Genomic DNA, 17352 nt, shown 5'->3' on the forward strand with positions numbered 1-17352 from the left:
CGGGGAGGGAGAGGAAAGCCGGCGGTCTCTCCCCCGGAGGCCGGGGACCAAGCAGGGCTCGGCTCCCCGCGCTTCCCCCCCCTCGAGGAGAACTGGCCTCTGTGCTTTCGATTCACAGCCACGAAAGATGAGGCAAAAAAGCACCGTTACCGGCAGAAAATATCCGAGTACATGACCAGAGCTGAAGACATTAAAAAACACATTGAAAAAGAGAAACAAGGTATGGAGCTGCAATGTACCCGTTTGCATTTAAATACCTGTTGTTATGTGAACGTTTTATGGGCGAGGTGGTGAACACAGGAATTACGTGATGATCTTTATTGAAAAAGAGACTTCTTTTCTTTTCAGATGGCAAATACCATAAGCAAATCAGGATAGAGGAAAATGCAACAGGTTTCGGCTACGAAAAGCTTTTCCAAGAGTACCTTACTGAGATTGTTTCTGAAGTTTGGGTGGAGGACCCATACATTAGGCATGTTCATCAGGCAAGTAGATATTCAGTGTAACTGGTACGGATGTAACTACTAAAAAAATTCCAAATTACTAAATTAAATAAAACTTTTACAGTTGTATAACTTTCTACGATTCTGCGAGATGCTAGTTAAGGGGCCGTGCAAAGTGAAAACAATCCATCTCCTCACTTCCTATGATGAAGTAAGTGTCTAAGTTTTGGTTTCTGTTTCTCCGTACTCAGGTGATACCACATGCAAGTGTATAAATAAAAATGTGATAGTTGAACATAAGTAATTTTATAAGTTCAGAGTTTTCTGATAACTCAACAAATTCTTGGTAAGCAGGATCTTAAATGGAAAAGATATTTTTGTGAAAATTTTGTTGTGGAAAATGTCATCAAAACCAAAGTGTCTATTGAGATATGTTTTTTTTTCTCTTCCTACAGCTGTATATAGTTGTCATTTTAGAGGCTTTGATGAGCTAAAACCTCTCAAACTATCACTGCATTTATTTTGGCTCAAATAGTAGTTCATATCTAGTTTCAAAGGGCTGAGAGTGAGCTCCTCCTCCACATCCCTTAGCAAGTGTACCTGTAATCTGTCTGCTTTTTATCCTGTCTTTGAAACTGCAAATCTGCCTTCATCCAAGTTACTTTCTTTTGGTTTAAGTTATTACTAAAAACGTTTTGTTGGTGAGTTCAGGAAGAGGTGACCAGAAGTAGAATATATGGCTAAAAAACCCCCACCACGTTTTTTTTACTTTTAACAGGGTAATGGGAGGAGTCAGCAGATAAGTGGCTTGGAAGAAATACAACAATCACTGAGGAATTACGGAGTAACACTGAATATTGCATTTTCATCTTCAATACATGATCGAGAAATTAGGTGGGTGTTATAAAAAATCAGTGAATGCCAGTTATTTGAAGTCAAACTACTTAACCCTAACTTTTGAGACAATTTCTACTTACAGCTGTGGTTAACAAAGTGGACGGCAGTGGCCCTAACTGGATAAAGTCAGCCCTCCATAGCTTCATGTGTTCTAACTGCAAACATAATAGTAGATGTCTCTTTGTACAGAACAGTGTCTTCCATGGTTCATACAGGTATTGGCAACACTAGGAAATAACTGTGATTGAAACAAGGAGCTTGTGCGTCGTGTGGATATAACTATTTTTTTTATTCAACATACTCATAGTATTCAAATTTGTGATTTTTTAAAACAGATTCAACAATGGATGGATGATTAAGATTGGAAGGGGTCTTGATTATTTTAAGAAACCACAGGTAAGAATGCTTTGACCTCTTTAATTAACTTACACAGTAGAAAAGCTCATTCTGTGTTCACCATGTCAATTCTGTTAATTTCTGCAGGGTCGTTTCAGCATTGGATACTGTGACTTTGACTTGCGACCTTGTCATGAAACAACAGTGGATGTCTTTCATACTAAACATACGAAGAAAATGTGATCAGATATGACTGCTTTTAATGAGTGTTTTTGTAAGCATAAAAATGTAAGACTGGAAGATGCCGCTTGAGTCCAGCTGTCCAGCCTCAGAAGCAACTCGTCTAAGTACTTAGTCCAGCACAGCTTTTACAATCTATAGGTTTAAGAATATTTGAGACTTTTCAGTCTGAGAAAACACAGCTGTACAATTCCTCCACTGTACTTCTCCCATAATCTTAATTAATATAGTCCATGTCTAAATCTGATCTTGATTTTATAACAGACCCTCAATACTGTCTCTCAAAGGCCTCTTCACTGTCATTTCTATTTTTACTATTAATTTTGTCCTGAGCAAATTTTGGTTTTTGTATCTTTAATTGACCACCTCACAAACATTTGAAGCTGGGCTGCCACATGTCCTCTTTTATAAGCAGCCTTATTTATTTCCTTTAATTCCTGTATTATAGTCATGACTACTGTTCTGCTGTGTTTTGGTCAATCCCTTAATACCTGATTTCGCAGACTTTACTAGTAACCCCAAATCTAACATTCCATTTTCCAAGCTCCTTGCATACAAACGTTGTAGTGTTCAGTATACAGACATTTTAGGGTCATCTTATGTGTCTCTGCATGATGGATTTTGGGCTGGAAAGGACGCAAACAGCTGTATTCTTTTCCCTGTCACTCCTGTATGTTCTTTTATTCTGTGATGTATGGTCATACACTTGATTTCCATCCTTTGCATTAGGTGTGGAAAGGCTGTGTGATCCTCTCGCAATCTTTTTCCCTGACTTGCAAGTTTAATGTCCTTCCAGCTAGTCATGCCAGTCTGAACTGCAGTAAGCTATTTCCCTGCTACTAAGATAGTCCCCTAAAAAAATAATAATTGATTTTTAAATTCTTCCAGAAGTTGGATACCCTGAAACTTTCTTGTTAATAATGATTCTAAGGAATACGCTAATTGGAAAAAAGGCAAAGTCTTTTCTTGTCTTCCCTTCATCCTCTGGAAAGCGGAAGGTATCGCCTGAGCTGCCGCTTCTTTTTCTCCTAACACAGGAGTTCTTGATCATTGTCAGCAAGAATCTGGCAAAGTCGTATATTCTGACATGAAGAACAGGCAGTGGCCTCTTTTGCAGGTCCCATCAAAATCTTTTCAGCCTCAAGACTGATAGGTGCCTTATGCTTTCTGCATCTTGTAATACAATATGCCTCCATATTCTAGTAGCATGTTCATTGCTAGAACTTTTTCTCTCTCCTATGTTTCTTTTTCCTGATGGCTGGTGTATGCCATTATCCTTTTTTTTATTATTTGCTTTATTCACCTTCTGTCATCTAATGCTGCTATTCTTTTAGTCTTGCCTCTAACACAACAAATCTATTCCACAGCTATCAAGAAGAAACAGAGCTGGTCTTTGCCTTGTTCTCTGGGTCACGGTTTGCCAGTGGTCTGCCTTCTTTATCCTTTTGCATAGTAATGCCTCAGCTTTTCGGTGTTACATCAGCAAAAAGAACATTACGTGCCGCAGAAGCTGTACGCTACCGGTCGGTCACCCCAGACATTCCATAGAAGTTCCCTGGCTTGCTGCTGCGATACTAGGTTTCTGGTCACTGTCATCAGTTTTATTCAGTCGTGTATTACAAATTAAAAAAATATAAAAAATTTAAAAATATAAAAAATGTAAAAAATTTTAAAATATGCCTATTTTTAATGGGAATAAAGGTTATTTTTTATTATTTGTAATTTTAGTCACCTGTTTGAATTCTTCTCTGCACTACATAGGGTAATTCAAGGAAGCTGGGTAACGCCCTGTAGATCAGCCATGTTTGGGACAAGGTTCACTATAAGTACAGTAAGCTTCCCAAATGTGAAGCTTTGTATCTTTTAACCTAGTCCAGCAATTTCAAACATACAGAGGCAAAATAAAAAGCCACCTTAAATATTTGAGATCAACTTTAAATTTTCATACTTAATTGGGAATCAAAATCAAAATCTTTGCTTTCTGTATCTTGTAATACAACATGCCTCTCTGTTCTAATAGTAAGTCCCTATGATGTGGTCCTCCACAAATGCCACAGGAGGCAAAGCATGGTCTTCCCTCTCTTGCCTGTTCATTGCTAGACCTTTTTCTCTGTTTTCTAATTAGACTATAATTCACTAGCTAAGACTGCAGATTTCCTTGCAGATTTCATGGATATGCAATATCTGTACATATGTACAAGTAAGCCTTTAGTGACGTACCAGTTGGCGCTGCACTGCAATTTTTACCTATAAGCCCTTTATCTCTGAATAGTTCCTTTCACTGTCAGTAGGAACACCATGTATGAGAGGAATGGGCATCAATGAATGGGAAAAAAAAAATATCGGAGCAATGGTGGTGTTGGGTTGACGGTTGGACTCGATGATCTTAGAGGTCTTTTCCAACCTTAATGACTCTATGATTCAATCTAAGAGTACAGTTCTCCAATCATTTTACTGACTCCAGGCCACGTTCTTCCGTGCTGCCACTCACACTTACATAGTCGGGTCATCACCTGGATTGTGCAGCCAGGACTGTCCCTCCTGGCAGGATCTGTGCAGGTGAGCCAGAGCCACCTTGTCAGCTGAGTGCTGTTCAGCCCTACGGTGTGACTGCCAGTCCTAGCCCAGGGCTGGATTCACCCCCATTGACCACTCTCCTTAGCTAAAGGTGGGTCGCTTCTGCCATGTACTTTCCTCCTACTGAGTGCTGGCCAACCAGCCATCTTTTAAAGACCGTGGTGTGTAAGTATCATGGGCCTTTGCAGGCCTCACTTGTTAAGAAATGTTTGCAGCTAATGCTCTTGTCTGCACGATTTAATTAGCAAAGGACTGAAGTATTCATAAAAAGATATACTGCTTAGGGCTTCCTAATCTGACTGTCTAGAGCCTCATTTGAAGAATTTCAATTGCTGCTGTTGCTTACCGCATCCTGCTTATCTGGCGGTTTGGCGAAGAACGAATTGTGTAACCTAGCAGTATATGAACTCCGTAACAGCCTCCCTTGGGCAGAGTTTGTATCAGCAGAGGCTGTCTCTCTGCTGCTCTGTGTTTTCTCCTATAGTAAGAAACTGCTGTTGCTCTGACCTGATCAAAATTGCGTTACAGTTATTCCGTGACAGAATTTGGTGCTGTGACTTGGATTCACGTGTCCTGCTTTGCCTGGGAGGACCGCAGACTGATCCCTGCCAAAACCCCCTTGGTGCCGCTCAGAAAGGTAAGGGACCTTTTGAAATCCGGGCTGGAGCTTCAGCCGAGGGTTGTCTGCGTGGACAAGGACATTGGAAGTCAGAATGTCCTTACAGACCTAATCATAAGTCTTTTAAGTCCAGTAGGATTCAGTCACCCTAACTTTCCGCCCAACTCTTCCTTCGTGCCACAGCCTCAGACATATGATTAGGACAGCCCCAAGGACATAAACATCATTGCTCCTTTACTTTCTTTAGGCCAGACTGGTCCTCATTTATCTGGCCCTATTAACAGCACTATTGTTTCTTGCCTAATTGATACTGGCGTTTCTCGATCCACTTTATGTCCCTCTGATTTTCCTGCAGTTCCCTTATCTTCAGAAGTAGTAAATGCTGTTGGTATTTCAGGAGAACCCACATGTCAGCCAGCAACAAGCCCTTTGTCTGTAACCATCCGCCTCATTTGTGGATACTATGCTTTCCTTTTAAGTCCTACCACCCCAGCTAACCTTCTGGGAAAAGACTCTTATGTAAATTGGGTTGTGCCATATATTGTGCCCTGAATGGAATCTACCTTGATGTGCTCACACCTCAACAGGGTGAATTTATGGCTTTTTTGCTTGCTGAACGTCCCACTTCAAATTTATTCAAGGGCAGTTTGGTGAAGAAAGAGTTGTATAACATAAAGGTATATAAACTCTGTAACTGCCTCATTTGGACAGAGTTCACGTCAGCGGTGATACCGAGTACAAAGGAATATTGAAGAGACATATGGTTCTCTTCACTGGACATAATGTAGCCAAGCTTGACATACTCTGTGAATAGATAAGCCAAACATTCAGTAGGGGTATACTCTGTGCAGTAGGGGTATACTCTCTGAACAGATAAGCTAAACATTCAGTAGGACAGAAGACCCTGAAACTTTGTAGATAAGGAAGCGATGCTGAAGACAGCTAGTTTGTGAAGGTAAAAGTGTGCAAACCGAGCCAAAGAACAAACTGTGCATGCGCAAGAACTGAGTTCAACTAGCGGTCACAGTGAGGAAGACTATTGACGACCACCAGAGGACCCTGAAAGACCGCCAATGGACATAAGAGCGCATGCGTAAAGACTTTTACATATGTTAATGAAAGAACATTAATATGTTAATCATGTCTCAGAAAACTAATGAATATGTATATTTGGATTGTGCTTAACTCCTATAGTTAAGCAGCTCGGCGCGCACATTAGGTGGAGTGATCCCCTGTGTGTCCGGCGCCGCAATAAAGAATGCCTGCTTTCTGAAACTCCAAATTGTCTTGGAGAGTTTTTCATCTGCTGACTTACGGTAACAGCGGAGTCTGTCACTGCTGCGCTGGGTTCTCTCCTACAGCTATAGCAATAAACTGCTTCTGTTCTGACCTGATCAAAATTGCATTCTGCTTATTCGGCAACAACAGTGAAATACATCTTGAGCCTTTCTTTCGTAACGTTACTTTATATTGAGCTATTCTTTTTATTTAATGTGAAAACTGTCATTTTCAGTTCACTGTTGCCCTTCATTAGCAAATTTTCTCCTAGGTGGTAACATAAGGAACCTGTGTCTCCTAGATCTGTATTTGCAAGTGTATTTCCTAATGTAGAGGAAGTATTCCCACTTTTAGCTTAGATACCAGTACCTATGGCAGCAGTGACTCCCAGCTTTGTGCCAGGCAGCGCAGGTACAAAGGAGGCACACGCGGCCTCCGTCCCAGTTAGCCTCTCCTGCCCTCATCACATAAACCCCCACGCTGAACTTCCTAATCCTTCCCCCGCTTTTGCACATGCATGGATAAAAGCCCTAATCCAGGGTGGAACTGCTGGACTGATTCGCTACACAGCAGCGAGCTCAGCTTACCACCGTGCTTGTACAGTGGAGGCAGAGGGTCAGCAGCACTCTGCAGGGACGGACCTTCAAACCAGGGGGGACATCCCTCTCCACACAGCTCAGGGGCTGAGACACGGCCTTTGAGCTACTGTCTGCAAGGAGCGGGATGCAGGCTGGGGGATCCAGCGCAGCAGCACAGCAGCAGCTTTCCATCTACCCCACCCCATCTGTGTCAGCCATTTGCACCTTCTCTGCTACAGAGCCAGTTTGGGATGCCTCCACCATTTTCCCTGGTTTAAGCAGCGATGATGTCTGTCAGCATGGAGCGATACAGGGCTGCAGCCTATTACAGTGCCTTACATCCTACAGTTTGGGAACCTAGGGTGCAGGCAGTGTGAAATCTAATTGCTAGTAGGTAATATTAAGCAAAAGCACAAGATTAAACAGTTTTAATGACTAATAAGAGAAAAATTCACCTTGTAGAAATTAATGTTTTAATTTTGTTTTCAATAACTTAAAAAGCAGCAGAAGTTTAACTTACACTTTCAAAATGCAAGTCACATTAACATTATCATATTCTCGCATAGCAGATTCCACCTGCTGTGCAACTCATTATCTTGCGGACACACTCTTAGTAACGTCGTCGCTAGTGTAGTGGTTTCATTTGGGCAAAACTTACTGCCAGTAAGGCTCTTCACCAGTTCACTGCACAGTGCTGGTGGCAGCCACTGCTCTGGCAGATCAATGTTACAGACTTCAATCCTTCCATGCTTTACATCCATATCTACTTTAACGTCAAGAAAGGAATCTTTATAGACCATGTTAAAACAAGTGCTAACGCTGAACTTCGGTGTCTTCCCATATACCCATTCCCAGGTTTGTAGCTCTTTAGTTTTATTATTAATTCCAGGAAGCAGAGTCTCATCAGCTGGATTTATTAAGGTGATATGATGATCTATTTGGTGTTGTGTAGCATATTCTTCAGCAATGGCATCCAGGAGCATCTCACAAGTTAAACTAGGATCCTCTTCAAAGAGATTTTTCACTGAGGCAGGCACACTAGGAGTGGCATTGCTTTTTAGCCCTTTATAAGGACTTTTTAGCACAGAAGATAAAACAAACTTATCTGCGTTACAGAGTAAGGTACAGTGGTGATAAGCAGTTGTCCTTCCCAGCTTTGCAGCAGTACCTGAGATTTTGTATTGCCTATCTAGCAAGATGTCGTATCTGTCAGTGACATGTACATCTAACTGGGGACGCAAGGCTTTCAGTGCCTTCACAACTAGTTTCAGGTTTTCCATTCGTTCATACTTTTTTCTGGTTGTAAAGAAAGTCAAATTGATATTGCCTAAGTCATGGTAAACTGTCCCTCCTCCACTTCTTCTCCTGGCTAGTTTTATATTTTTTTGCCTCAATAGCCTGAGGTTGAATTCCTGCCAGGGATTCTGATGTCTCCCTATTACCACAGCAGGGGAATTTCTCCAAAGGAAAAGGACCTGTCGGTTCTCCAAATTCATGTGGTCAAGGATCCAGTCTTCCACAGCTAGATTTTGGTAAACATCATTAGAAGTTGACTGGATAATGAGGCCTCCGCTCATTGTGCTTCTGAAGCCAGCTTTTGGAGTCCTGAGGATGCAGGATAACTGAAGGCAGTTCTTTAATAATGACTGGAGCACCATGTTTTTAGTAACTGGGCAGCAGATGGGAGGAATGCTTAATCTGGTAAAGCTGAATGTGGCAAGTGCACAACCTGCTGTTGTGACGGAAATTAAATGCTAGTGGCAGTCATGATGCAGTCATGCTCTTCCCCAAGTAGCAATGCTCCTGAACTGATGGGAGTTGCAAGGCATGTTTCTCCTCTTGAAGCGAATGATGCCGTTCAAACCCTGATGTGTGCTTAACTGAAAAGCTGGGGTTGTCAGAGTAGCTTCTCCTCGCAGTACTTGGGGTCTAAAAGACCAAAGGAAGAAATGGAATTAAATCGTGTGCTTTCCCCTCACACAATACAGTCTTGCAAATACAATTTTACTTTGTGTATTTTGCTAAACTTAAATTTGGCGGTCCAGTTTTATTAATTTTTTTTTTTTCATTGATCTGATAAGAAAAAACAGGCACAACAAGTTCACGAGCTTGTTGGGTCAGTGATGAGCCAGCCAGGTGCAGGGCTTCCAAGGATTCAAGAATAGTCCCACTCTTTTTGGAAATCAGTTGGCTAAAGAATTGGAACAATGGGAGCGTCCACCCGGGGCTGGGGTGGTGTTGCAATATGTAGATGATCTACTCATAGCCACTGAAACAAAGGAGCTGTGCATGATATGGACCATTAGTTTGCTGAATTTTCTTGGACTAAATGGCTATCGAGTCTCTCCACAGAAAGCCCAGGTCACCCAACAGCAAGTAACATACCTCGGTTATGAGATTACTGCTGGACAACGAACGCTAGGGGCCGCGAGAAAGGAAGCCATCTGCCAAACCCCCAAGCCCCAGACGGCCTACATTCCTAGGCATGACGGGGTGGTGTCGCCTGTGGATTTACAACTACGGACTTCTGGTAAAACCACTTTATGAGATTTTGAAAACAGGTACGAAAAACCTTACCTGGAATGGGGAGGCAAATAAGGCCTTTCATCTTTTAAAACATGAATTAATGAGAGCACCCGCTCTAGGGCTACCAGATACCACCAAACCTTTTTGGTTATTCTCTCACGAGAAACAGGGAATAGCCTTGGGAATTTTGGCCCAGAATTTAGGGCCATATCGGAGGGCAGTAGCCTACTTTTCCAAACAACTTGATGAAGTCAGTAAAGGATGGCCTAGCTGTTTAAGGGCTGTGGCTGCAGTTGTACTTAATATTCAGGAAGCCCGTAAATTCACTCTAGGCCAAAAGGTCACAGTCCTGGTGTCCCACACTGTATCCATAGTATTAGAAATGAAAGGGGGGCATTGGTTGTCACCACAGAGACTCTTGAAGTACCAAGCTATAAAGGTGGGCATGTTATGTGTAACTGTCACAAATCACGGTGAGACTGGTTTGAGTGTATGATCAATTTATTAATTAGCAAGAAATGGCAATAAGCAAAACAGCGCTGGGTGGCCCGGGAGCCTCTGCTCCACCGACGGCACACGCGGGTTGGCAAAGCACATCAGGTTATGTACAGAAAAATCATACATATTCATCAGATTTCCTGGAAAGGGTAGTCTTATGGTGATGAGCTCCCACGCATGCGCAGTAAAATTAGGGTTAGGGTCTTTTCACCCTCCGGTGGTCATTCATAGTCTTCCTCGCTCTGTCCTCTGGTTGAACTTTGGGCTTCCTTTGTCCATATATAGTCATTGAATTAGTTTATCAGTCCTTTGACTCTGGAATATTACAAGGGGGTCAGTTTAACTAGTTTTTTAACACTTACCTTGACACAGTCGTCCTGAGTTCCTATTATCAGTGATTTACACCGGAGGCCTAATGAGCTAGCTCAAGGCCTGTAAATTCTGGTCAGGTAAGAATTTACATGTCTCTACTAAATCACTAAAACTATGCAAGTGAAGCTAAGAAAAATCACAGCAAGGTTTTAGTCAGGGATTGTCAGGGATTTAACCCTTTTATTTCCCCCATTTCTCTAAAATTTGTAAATTCCTTTACAAATATTTTGAGTTATCATATTTCATTACCTTAGGCAAAGTCCAAACTCTCATAGCCAGTTTCCTTAGCTTATACCACAAAAGGCAATTGTCTCATCAAGTTTGGTGAACAAACGATATACCACTTATCACAGTATTAAAGAAAGTAGGTCAGTGTTGATCTTTACTGCCTCTGCCAACACGCTAACTGTGAAGCATCAGATCATGGCAGCAAGAGGCAGATGCACAATGGATGAAACGGGTGATTCTTCACGCAAGGCCCAGCCGTGCAATTCCTCGCCGCAGGGTGTTCTGGATGCTAGAAGCTTTCATGAGTTCAAAGGGAGACTGAACAAGTTAACACATGCACAGAGGGTTGCCAGGTACATAGAAACTACGCATGGTATTCATGGAGGTACAGAAACTAAATGTTGAGAGCATAATTCATTAACAAGCTGGAAATGGACAAAGACTAGATAATTAAAGATGTATCGCATGCAGCAGATTGTCTTCAGATTTGTGTTGACTGAAGCCATTCTTAAAGTCTGCCAGACCCTAGCTGTAACTCTTCTTCAAGAGCTGTTGTCTGTATTTAAATTTACACTGTGAGCCAACGCTCAGCACTGCTAATTGAAGTTTTTATCCACAGTGGTATCTATATGGGCAAATACGTGCTATATACCTCTTGTCGGTGTACATGTATTCATAAAGGATACATTGCATGCTTTTATTTCTCATTCCTCCTCAATATTGGAGCCCCAAGACACGAAGGAATTGGAGAGAAAAAGGGTGGGACAGTGGGTTGTGATAATTCACAGACTATTCCTCTTGAAGAGGAACAGTTACAGGTAATTTTTCTTCTTTCCAGTTCTAGGAATAGATGGCTTAGGAAGAAACATCAAGCCGACAGCCTTATTCAGGTGAACAGTGAAATTATTTGAGGAAGGGATTTGGCTTTGGGTACGGGGTGTTCATATGTTTGCTCTACCGATAAAGAAAACTGTTTATGATGGGGCCTGGGTTGCCATTACCTTCTGATTGAAGAAACAGTACTAGAATAGCTGTATTCCCTGAAAAGTGAAAGAGAAAAGAAGGCGGATAAAGGGTGAAAGGCTTCAGAGATTAAAGATGTGAGCTTGGGGTTGTTTCCTACTGAAGAACTGGATCATTAAGAGCGTGACAGTTCCTTACCAAACTCTGAAAAGAAATGCGTGGGTGTAGTAGTGCGAGTAAAAAGTAACAAACCATCACCACATGTGTGCTGGTGGTGAGGAGTGGGAGAAACAGACTAAAAGGAGCCTGACGTGATGTGTGCCCCAGCACTTGGCAGGTTGTTTTATCCCGTGAACAAAAAAAAGAAAGAAGTTGGTAATTATTTTAAGCAGTTTGAAATGGGCATAACTTGTTGCTAAACTAGACTGGTGATAACTTTTCACTGGGGTGAACTATTCTGTAATGCATAGGGTAAAAAGCATGTGGAATTTGTCAGTAAAAATGTGTTGATTTAGTGTTCCAAATATTGGAAGATCAGCTTTTGAAGCAGTTGGCAGAATGCAAAAGTGAACCTGGGCACTGTAACACTGGTCAGCAGAAGTGAAATGCATCTTGTGGGACTTTTGATGTTAATAAAAAACAAACAAAATGCAGGACCATTTGTTTCTGTTGTGGCACTTGGAAATTTGTAATGTGTCGCTCCTTCATTTTTGCCACGGGGTGTCACTAAAAACATACTGTGAGCTGTTACACTCTAGTTTTCGACTTGAAAGCTGTGGGCCTAACCAAGGCAACTCTCTGTTCCTTTAATTAGAACCAGAACCCACTAAAAATGTAAAGTGTGCATAATATGAAGTGGACAGGTAAAAATGCCATGGGTCTGTTTCTGACGTGCTGAATGATAAAATAGACATGCAGCAATAAATACCCTTCCTGAAAAGGTGCTATTGTTGAAGACAAACTCAGCAAGAGAATTAGAAATATTCTGGCAATAAGCAAAAAGTATGAATTTATAAACAGGATGATGTTACATTATAAGCCAGCAGAAGATCCTGAGAAAGACACACAAAATCTCAGAATATAGAGTTACCCTATAGTAGGATCCAGCAAAAACTACCTTAGTGACACTTATTCTAGTATTTCTGTCAGGAATGCAACTCTGGGTTCAATCTCTGTGTGCAGGAATCCCGAAGCCATTGGGCTGCTCTCCTGTGAGGGAAGTCTGAGGCAAACGTCCATCTGCATAGCCAATATTAATTTTCACAAAGCCTCGGGCAGCAGCCTAAAGAGGAGTTATTACTTTCTTCATTTGCTCTAGCAGGAGCTGAATTATGCATGGAGATGTGTTTGGGGCAAGAGAGGGGAAGAAGGCTCATGTTAGCAGAAGAGACGTTGAACAAAGTCATAACAATGCCGCCATCTTCTTACCTGTGGACCCAGCTAACACCTTTCTAGACTTGACTGTAAATATCCAGCTTGCCAACTGGACTTTCGCAGTAAGAGGTACTCTGGTCACCTCAGCTCTGCTGTTCTCTTCATAAATCTCCAACTTTTAAAAGTCTTTAGAAATATAACATTCTCCCAACTCATTTTAGAGAGATTTTCCCCATTTTCTGTCCGCCCTTAGAACCACCTTAGAACAAAGACCTCCTTGTAACGGTTCGAGGTCTTTGTTTTTCATGGGCTGGTAAATAAGCCAGATTTACGCTGTTGCTGTGGTTTCAAGTCTCATGGCCCAGCTACCCCATAAGCAATTCCGCATGCATGTTTTACTGCATTCACATCGCTGTCAATGCACACTGCTTGAACTTCCCATCAGCCAGCTCAGTGACTACTCTGGTAATGAGGTTAAAATTGTTTTTTTTTTCTCTGCTGGAAACACAGGAAAGGGGCAAGTCTATCAAATTAACATCAACGCAAGAAAACATCTCTGCCATGTTATGTTGGCTAACAGGACTAGCGTCCTCCTGACGCCTCAAACAGGCCATGCGTTCTGTTACAGAAACGCATCCTTGATGCCTGCCCTAGCCCCAACAATGGATGTAATTTGGAACAAACTATAATGTTTCCATATCTGGCCAAATTTCCAGGTGTGGTATCTGATACTTTCCCAATGGATAAAGTGTACACACCATGACTTACTTCTCTCTTCAGTCAGTCTAGTGAGGACTGCATTATGTAGGCAACGGCGAGTTTTGGAGGGTGAGGTTGATGTAAGAGAGGTAGTGCAAAGCTGTACCAATGCCATCTTCTCTGTGGACCTAAGTAATAACCTTTCTGGATTGGACTTTTAAAATTTCTTACATCTTAACTACGATCCTATAAATCACATATCTGCAAAATACAGCAATTATTATTTTTGCTTTTGAAACCAATCCTGTCTATGAGTTTCGTTCTTTCTTTGATGCACAATTTTTTGTTTGGTACACAAAGAGCAAAGCAACTGTTCTGCACAAGATTAACCAGCTTTGACACATAACAGAGAACTCACCATCTGTCACTTAGAGAAAACCATAGACATACCAGAATAATGCCAACTAAAAATATATAATTTTACTCCTAAAATGAGTTTTCATGAAGAATAATTTTGACAAAGTTATGAAAACCTGAAATGCTCTCTTTGCACATCTCTTTCGGAGACAAACATGATAATGCAGAATCTTCTGTGATGATTTCCGCCATACCAAAATCGGAAAGTAAGACTTACAAGAAATCCAGGATGAGGAGAGGAAAAGAAAAAGACTGTTTCTCTTGCTCTTTTCCTGGAAGTTAAAATCTTCCAATTTGTTCTCTGTCTTTGGGTGGGGATTGTATTTCAGAGGTTATTACTCACTCCTAATCTCCAAAAAGGTGAGCTCTCTCCATGAAAGCTTAATAGTGGCAGCTTGCCAAAAAACCCCTATCATTCACCCAGCACTGTCTCCGGAGTCTAAAATCTGTGCTGATGCCTAACAGGGAAGAGAGTACATTTGCTCCGGTTTCTCAGCTTGACTTTGGGACTACCTAAAGCAGCCTCTTTCAATGACTGCTTATATCCATGCCAGGCACGAGCAGACAATAGGAGCCCCAGGATTCACACAGCTTCCTTACCCTTTTCACATCACTTTCTTCAAAGGCACCAGCCTGCTCGTCCCTGTCTGTGCTGTTCCAAGAAGAGATGTTCAGCTAGAGGTGCTGTAAATGAGAACTCCTATCTTGGGGTATAAGAAAAGATAAGAAGTAATTTCCTTCATATGATTTTGTTAGTGGAATAAAGAAAAGCCTAGTTAGCCTTGTAATACCTTGACATTTTAACTTTACAATGTTTTTAAACCAGTTAATATGTTAGTCCTAGCATTAAAAAACAGGAATGAGTTCAGACTGGGGTTTATCATATGTGTGAAGCTAATGCTTGACACTGTCAAGAAACAAGTGTAATGTTAAAGGTAATATTTATTCTGGACAATACAACTGGCACAAGTATCTTACAAATACATATGTTAATTAGATATGGTTTTGCATAGAAGATAAGGTTTAATTGAAGGAAGGCTATTTTCACAAGGTTAAGTCTTTCTTATCTAACGCTTGTTTTGTTCTTGTCAAGCCAGAGAGATTGTATGGCAATTGTTGGAGTTTTCATCAGTAAAAGTGTCTCCTTGGATATGAGTTTCTGAGAGAGATGAACCTAATTAGAGTAGAGGTCTTAAGCTGAGCTCCCTGAGCTCGCTGTCTGTCCCAGGTGATCAGCTGTGGCAGTTTCAGAATACCCATCTTCTCTCCTGGGGCTGGACTGGCAAGGCACGTCTGCTCGGCTTTGTCTCTGAAATCTTCTGACCTGTAAGCGTTGCTCGTACTGCCTTTCCCTGTCTTTCTCTGAGGTTTTCGGATTAATCAGGGGTGAGGCCTCTGCTGCACGTGTGCAGATGGTCCCAAGGAGGTTTGAACTGAAGTTAGTTAAGGGTGCTTTAAAACCAAAGAATTCCACTCAAACCAACAATGGGAGGTATCATTGCATATGTCAGAGTATGCCGATCTGTGATATTCACCCACCTCCCTGTCTCCATCCCCAAATAACGATGAAGAACTGAAGTATTATTTGAGGAAGTCATCTTTTTATCTGTCGAGGTCTGGAGAGAACATTATGTCACTTGAGGAGAGGCTTGGCTTAGCATCCCCCCCCAATAAAAGAGCCATTCAAAAAGATATAGCAGCAACCAGTCACTCAATATTCATTTGTGTTTAAAACCAAAAAGAAATGTGAGCACCTTTGCTTGACTTTAGTAATGTTTATTGAGGAACTATGCCATAAGTCATAAACCTGATATCTGAAAGTTTAATTTTGAGAGATGAGAGTTACTCAAAAACCTCCCAAGCTGAAAACAAGTAGAGAGAGAAATAATTAAAATTTCTATGAAGATAGTGCTCATAAATATTTATATCAGAATTAATGGCAAAAGAGTTTTACTGATAATTTTGTACAAGATTTTACAGTGCATATGTTCTTACATTTTTTGGCCTCTGATTCAGGTTTCTTAACGGTTTTTTAGGTTTATTTCTAATCATTTCTAATTTTATGATCATCTTTGAAAGCAAGATTAAAGAGAATGAATGTAGAGAGACTGCATGCTCGCTACACAGAGCTACTTAGGTAAGCTGTTGTGCTGGTACTGTGCCAGAAGTTGGTATGTCCATTGCAGGTGCTTGGCTTCCGACCTGCAGGACTCCCAGCCCAAGGAAATCATAGAATCATAGAATCATTAAGGTTGGAAAAGACCGCTAAGATCATCGAGTCCAACTGTCGACCCAACACCACCATGCCCACTAAACCATGTCCCTAAGTGCCGCATCTACCCGTCTTTTAAATACCTCCAGGGATGGTGACTCAACCACTTCCCTGGGCAGCCTGTTCCAATGTTTAACCACTCTTTCAGGAAAGAAATTTTTCCTCACGTCCAATCTAAACCTCCCCTGGCGCAACTTGAGGCCATTTCCTCTCATCCTATCGCTTGTTACTTGGGAGAAGAGACCGACACCCACCTCGCTACAGCCTCCTTTCAGGTAGCTGTAGAGAGCGATGAGGTCTCCCCTCAGCCTCCTTTTCTCCAGGCTAAACAGCCCCAGTTCCCTCAGCCGCTCCTCAGAAGACTTGTTCTCCAGACCCCTCACCAGCCTCGTTGCCCTTCTCTGGACACGCTCCAGCACCTCAATGTCCTTCTTGTAGTGAGGGGCCCAAAACTGAACACAGTATTCGAGGTGCAGCCTCACCAGGGCCGAGTACAGGGGCACGATCACTTCCCTGCTCCTGCTGGCCACACTATTTCTGATACAGGCCAGGATGCCATTGGCCTTCTTGGCCGCCTGGGCACACTGCCGGCTCATGTTCAGCCGGCTGTCGACCAACACCCCCAGGTCCTTTTCCGCCAGGCAGCTTTCCAGCCACTCTTCCCCAAGCCTGTAGCGCTGCATGGAGTTGTTGTGGCCGAAGTGCAGGACCCGGCACTTGGCCTTGTTGAACCTCATACAGAAATGGGACAGCCTCGGGGGGAAGGGCAATATTGTGAGAATCTAATGGTTAGGGATAGCTTTTCCTCCAGGGGGAGAGCTGGAGTCGGGGTTTCTACGGCTCTTCACAACCATCCAGACTAGCCAAGGCTTTCACTCAGCTACCTGGAGGAAGACAAACCACCTCCCGCTGTGGAGAGCTTCGCCCCACCGCGGCCGCGGGGAGGCGAGGAGATGCCTGCTGGCGCGGAGGGCCGCGGGCTGGCCCCAGGGCTGAGGAGACGCGGGGGCGCGCCCCGGGCAGGCAAACGACAGC

General features: G+C 42.4%; 3 protein-coding genes across 4 annotated transcripts in view; 2 read left to right on the forward strand and 1 right to left on the reverse strand.

Annotated features, from left to right (window-relative positions):
* The first annotated feature begins 126 nt into the window (after positions 1 to 126).
* MITD1 (MIT, microtubule interacting and transport, domain containing 1) lies at positions 127 to 3741 on the forward strand. 2 transcript variants are annotated; one of them, XM_009323536.1, is made up of 6 exons: positions 127 to 220; positions 349 to 485; positions 568 to 654; positions 1222 to 1337; positions 1676 to 1736; positions 1824 to 3495. In XM_009323536.1, the coding sequence occupies exons 1-6, from the start codon at positions 172 to 174 to the stop codon at positions 1917 to 1919; spliced, it is 546 nt and encodes a 181-aa protein (XP_009321811.1). In that variant the 5' UTR covers positions 127 to 171; the 3' UTR covers positions 1920 to 3495. The 2 variants fall into 2 exon arrangements, with proteins under 2 accessions (XP_009321811.1, XP_009321802.1); XM_009323527.1 differs by lacking the exon at positions 1824 to 3495 and adding an exon at positions 3678 to 3741 and having other exon boundaries at positions 129 to 220.
* Positions 3742 to 7428: 3687 nt separating this feature from the next.
* LIPT1 (lipoyltransferase 1) lies at positions 7429 to 8889 on the reverse strand. Its single transcript, XM_009323547.1, has one exon. The coding sequence runs from the start codon at positions 8624 to 8626 to the stop codon at positions 7505 to 7507; it is 1122 nt and encodes a 373-aa protein (XP_009321822.1). The 5' UTR covers positions 8627 to 8889; the 3' UTR covers positions 7429 to 7504.
* A 3997-nt stretch (positions 8890 to 12886) lies between these two features.
* Positions 12887 to 17352, forward strand: part of TSGA10 (testis specific, 10) — a 74604-nt gene continuing 70138 nt past the window's right edge. Inside the window, 1 exon segment of the mRNA XM_009323739.1 lies at positions 12887 to 13051. Coding sequence (XP_009322014.1) covers positions 12887 to 13051 — 165 coding nt within the window.

Source organism: Pygoscelis adeliae, unplaced genomic scaffold (genome assembly GCF_000699105.1).
Source record: "Pygoscelis adeliae isolate BGI_AS28 unplaced genomic scaffold, ASM69910v1 Scaffold50, whole genome shotgun sequence".
NCBI lineage: Eukaryota > Metazoa > Chordata > Aves > Sphenisciformes > Spheniscidae > Pygoscelis > Pygoscelis adeliae.

What these genes read in the sequence shown, in the direction of transcription:
- MITD1 (XM_009323536.1), top strand. Translation starts at nt 172, where the DNA reads ATGACCAGAGCTGAAGACATTAAAAAACACATTGAAAAAGAGAAACAA. An exon ending in TCCTCACTTCCTATGATGAA is followed by an intron (nt 655 to 1,221) that starts GTAAGTGTCTAA and finishes TACTTTTAACAG; the next exon opens with GGTAATGGGAGGAGTCAGCA. An exon ending in ATACATGATCGAGAAATTAG is followed by an intron (nt 1,338 to 1,675) that starts GTGGGTGTTATA and finishes TTTTTAAAACAG; the next exon opens with ATTCAACAATGGATGGATGA.
- LIPT1 (XM_009323547.1), bottom strand. Translation starts at nt 8,626, where the DNA reads ATGGTGCTCCAGTCATTATTAAAGAACTGCCTTCAGTTATCCTGCATC.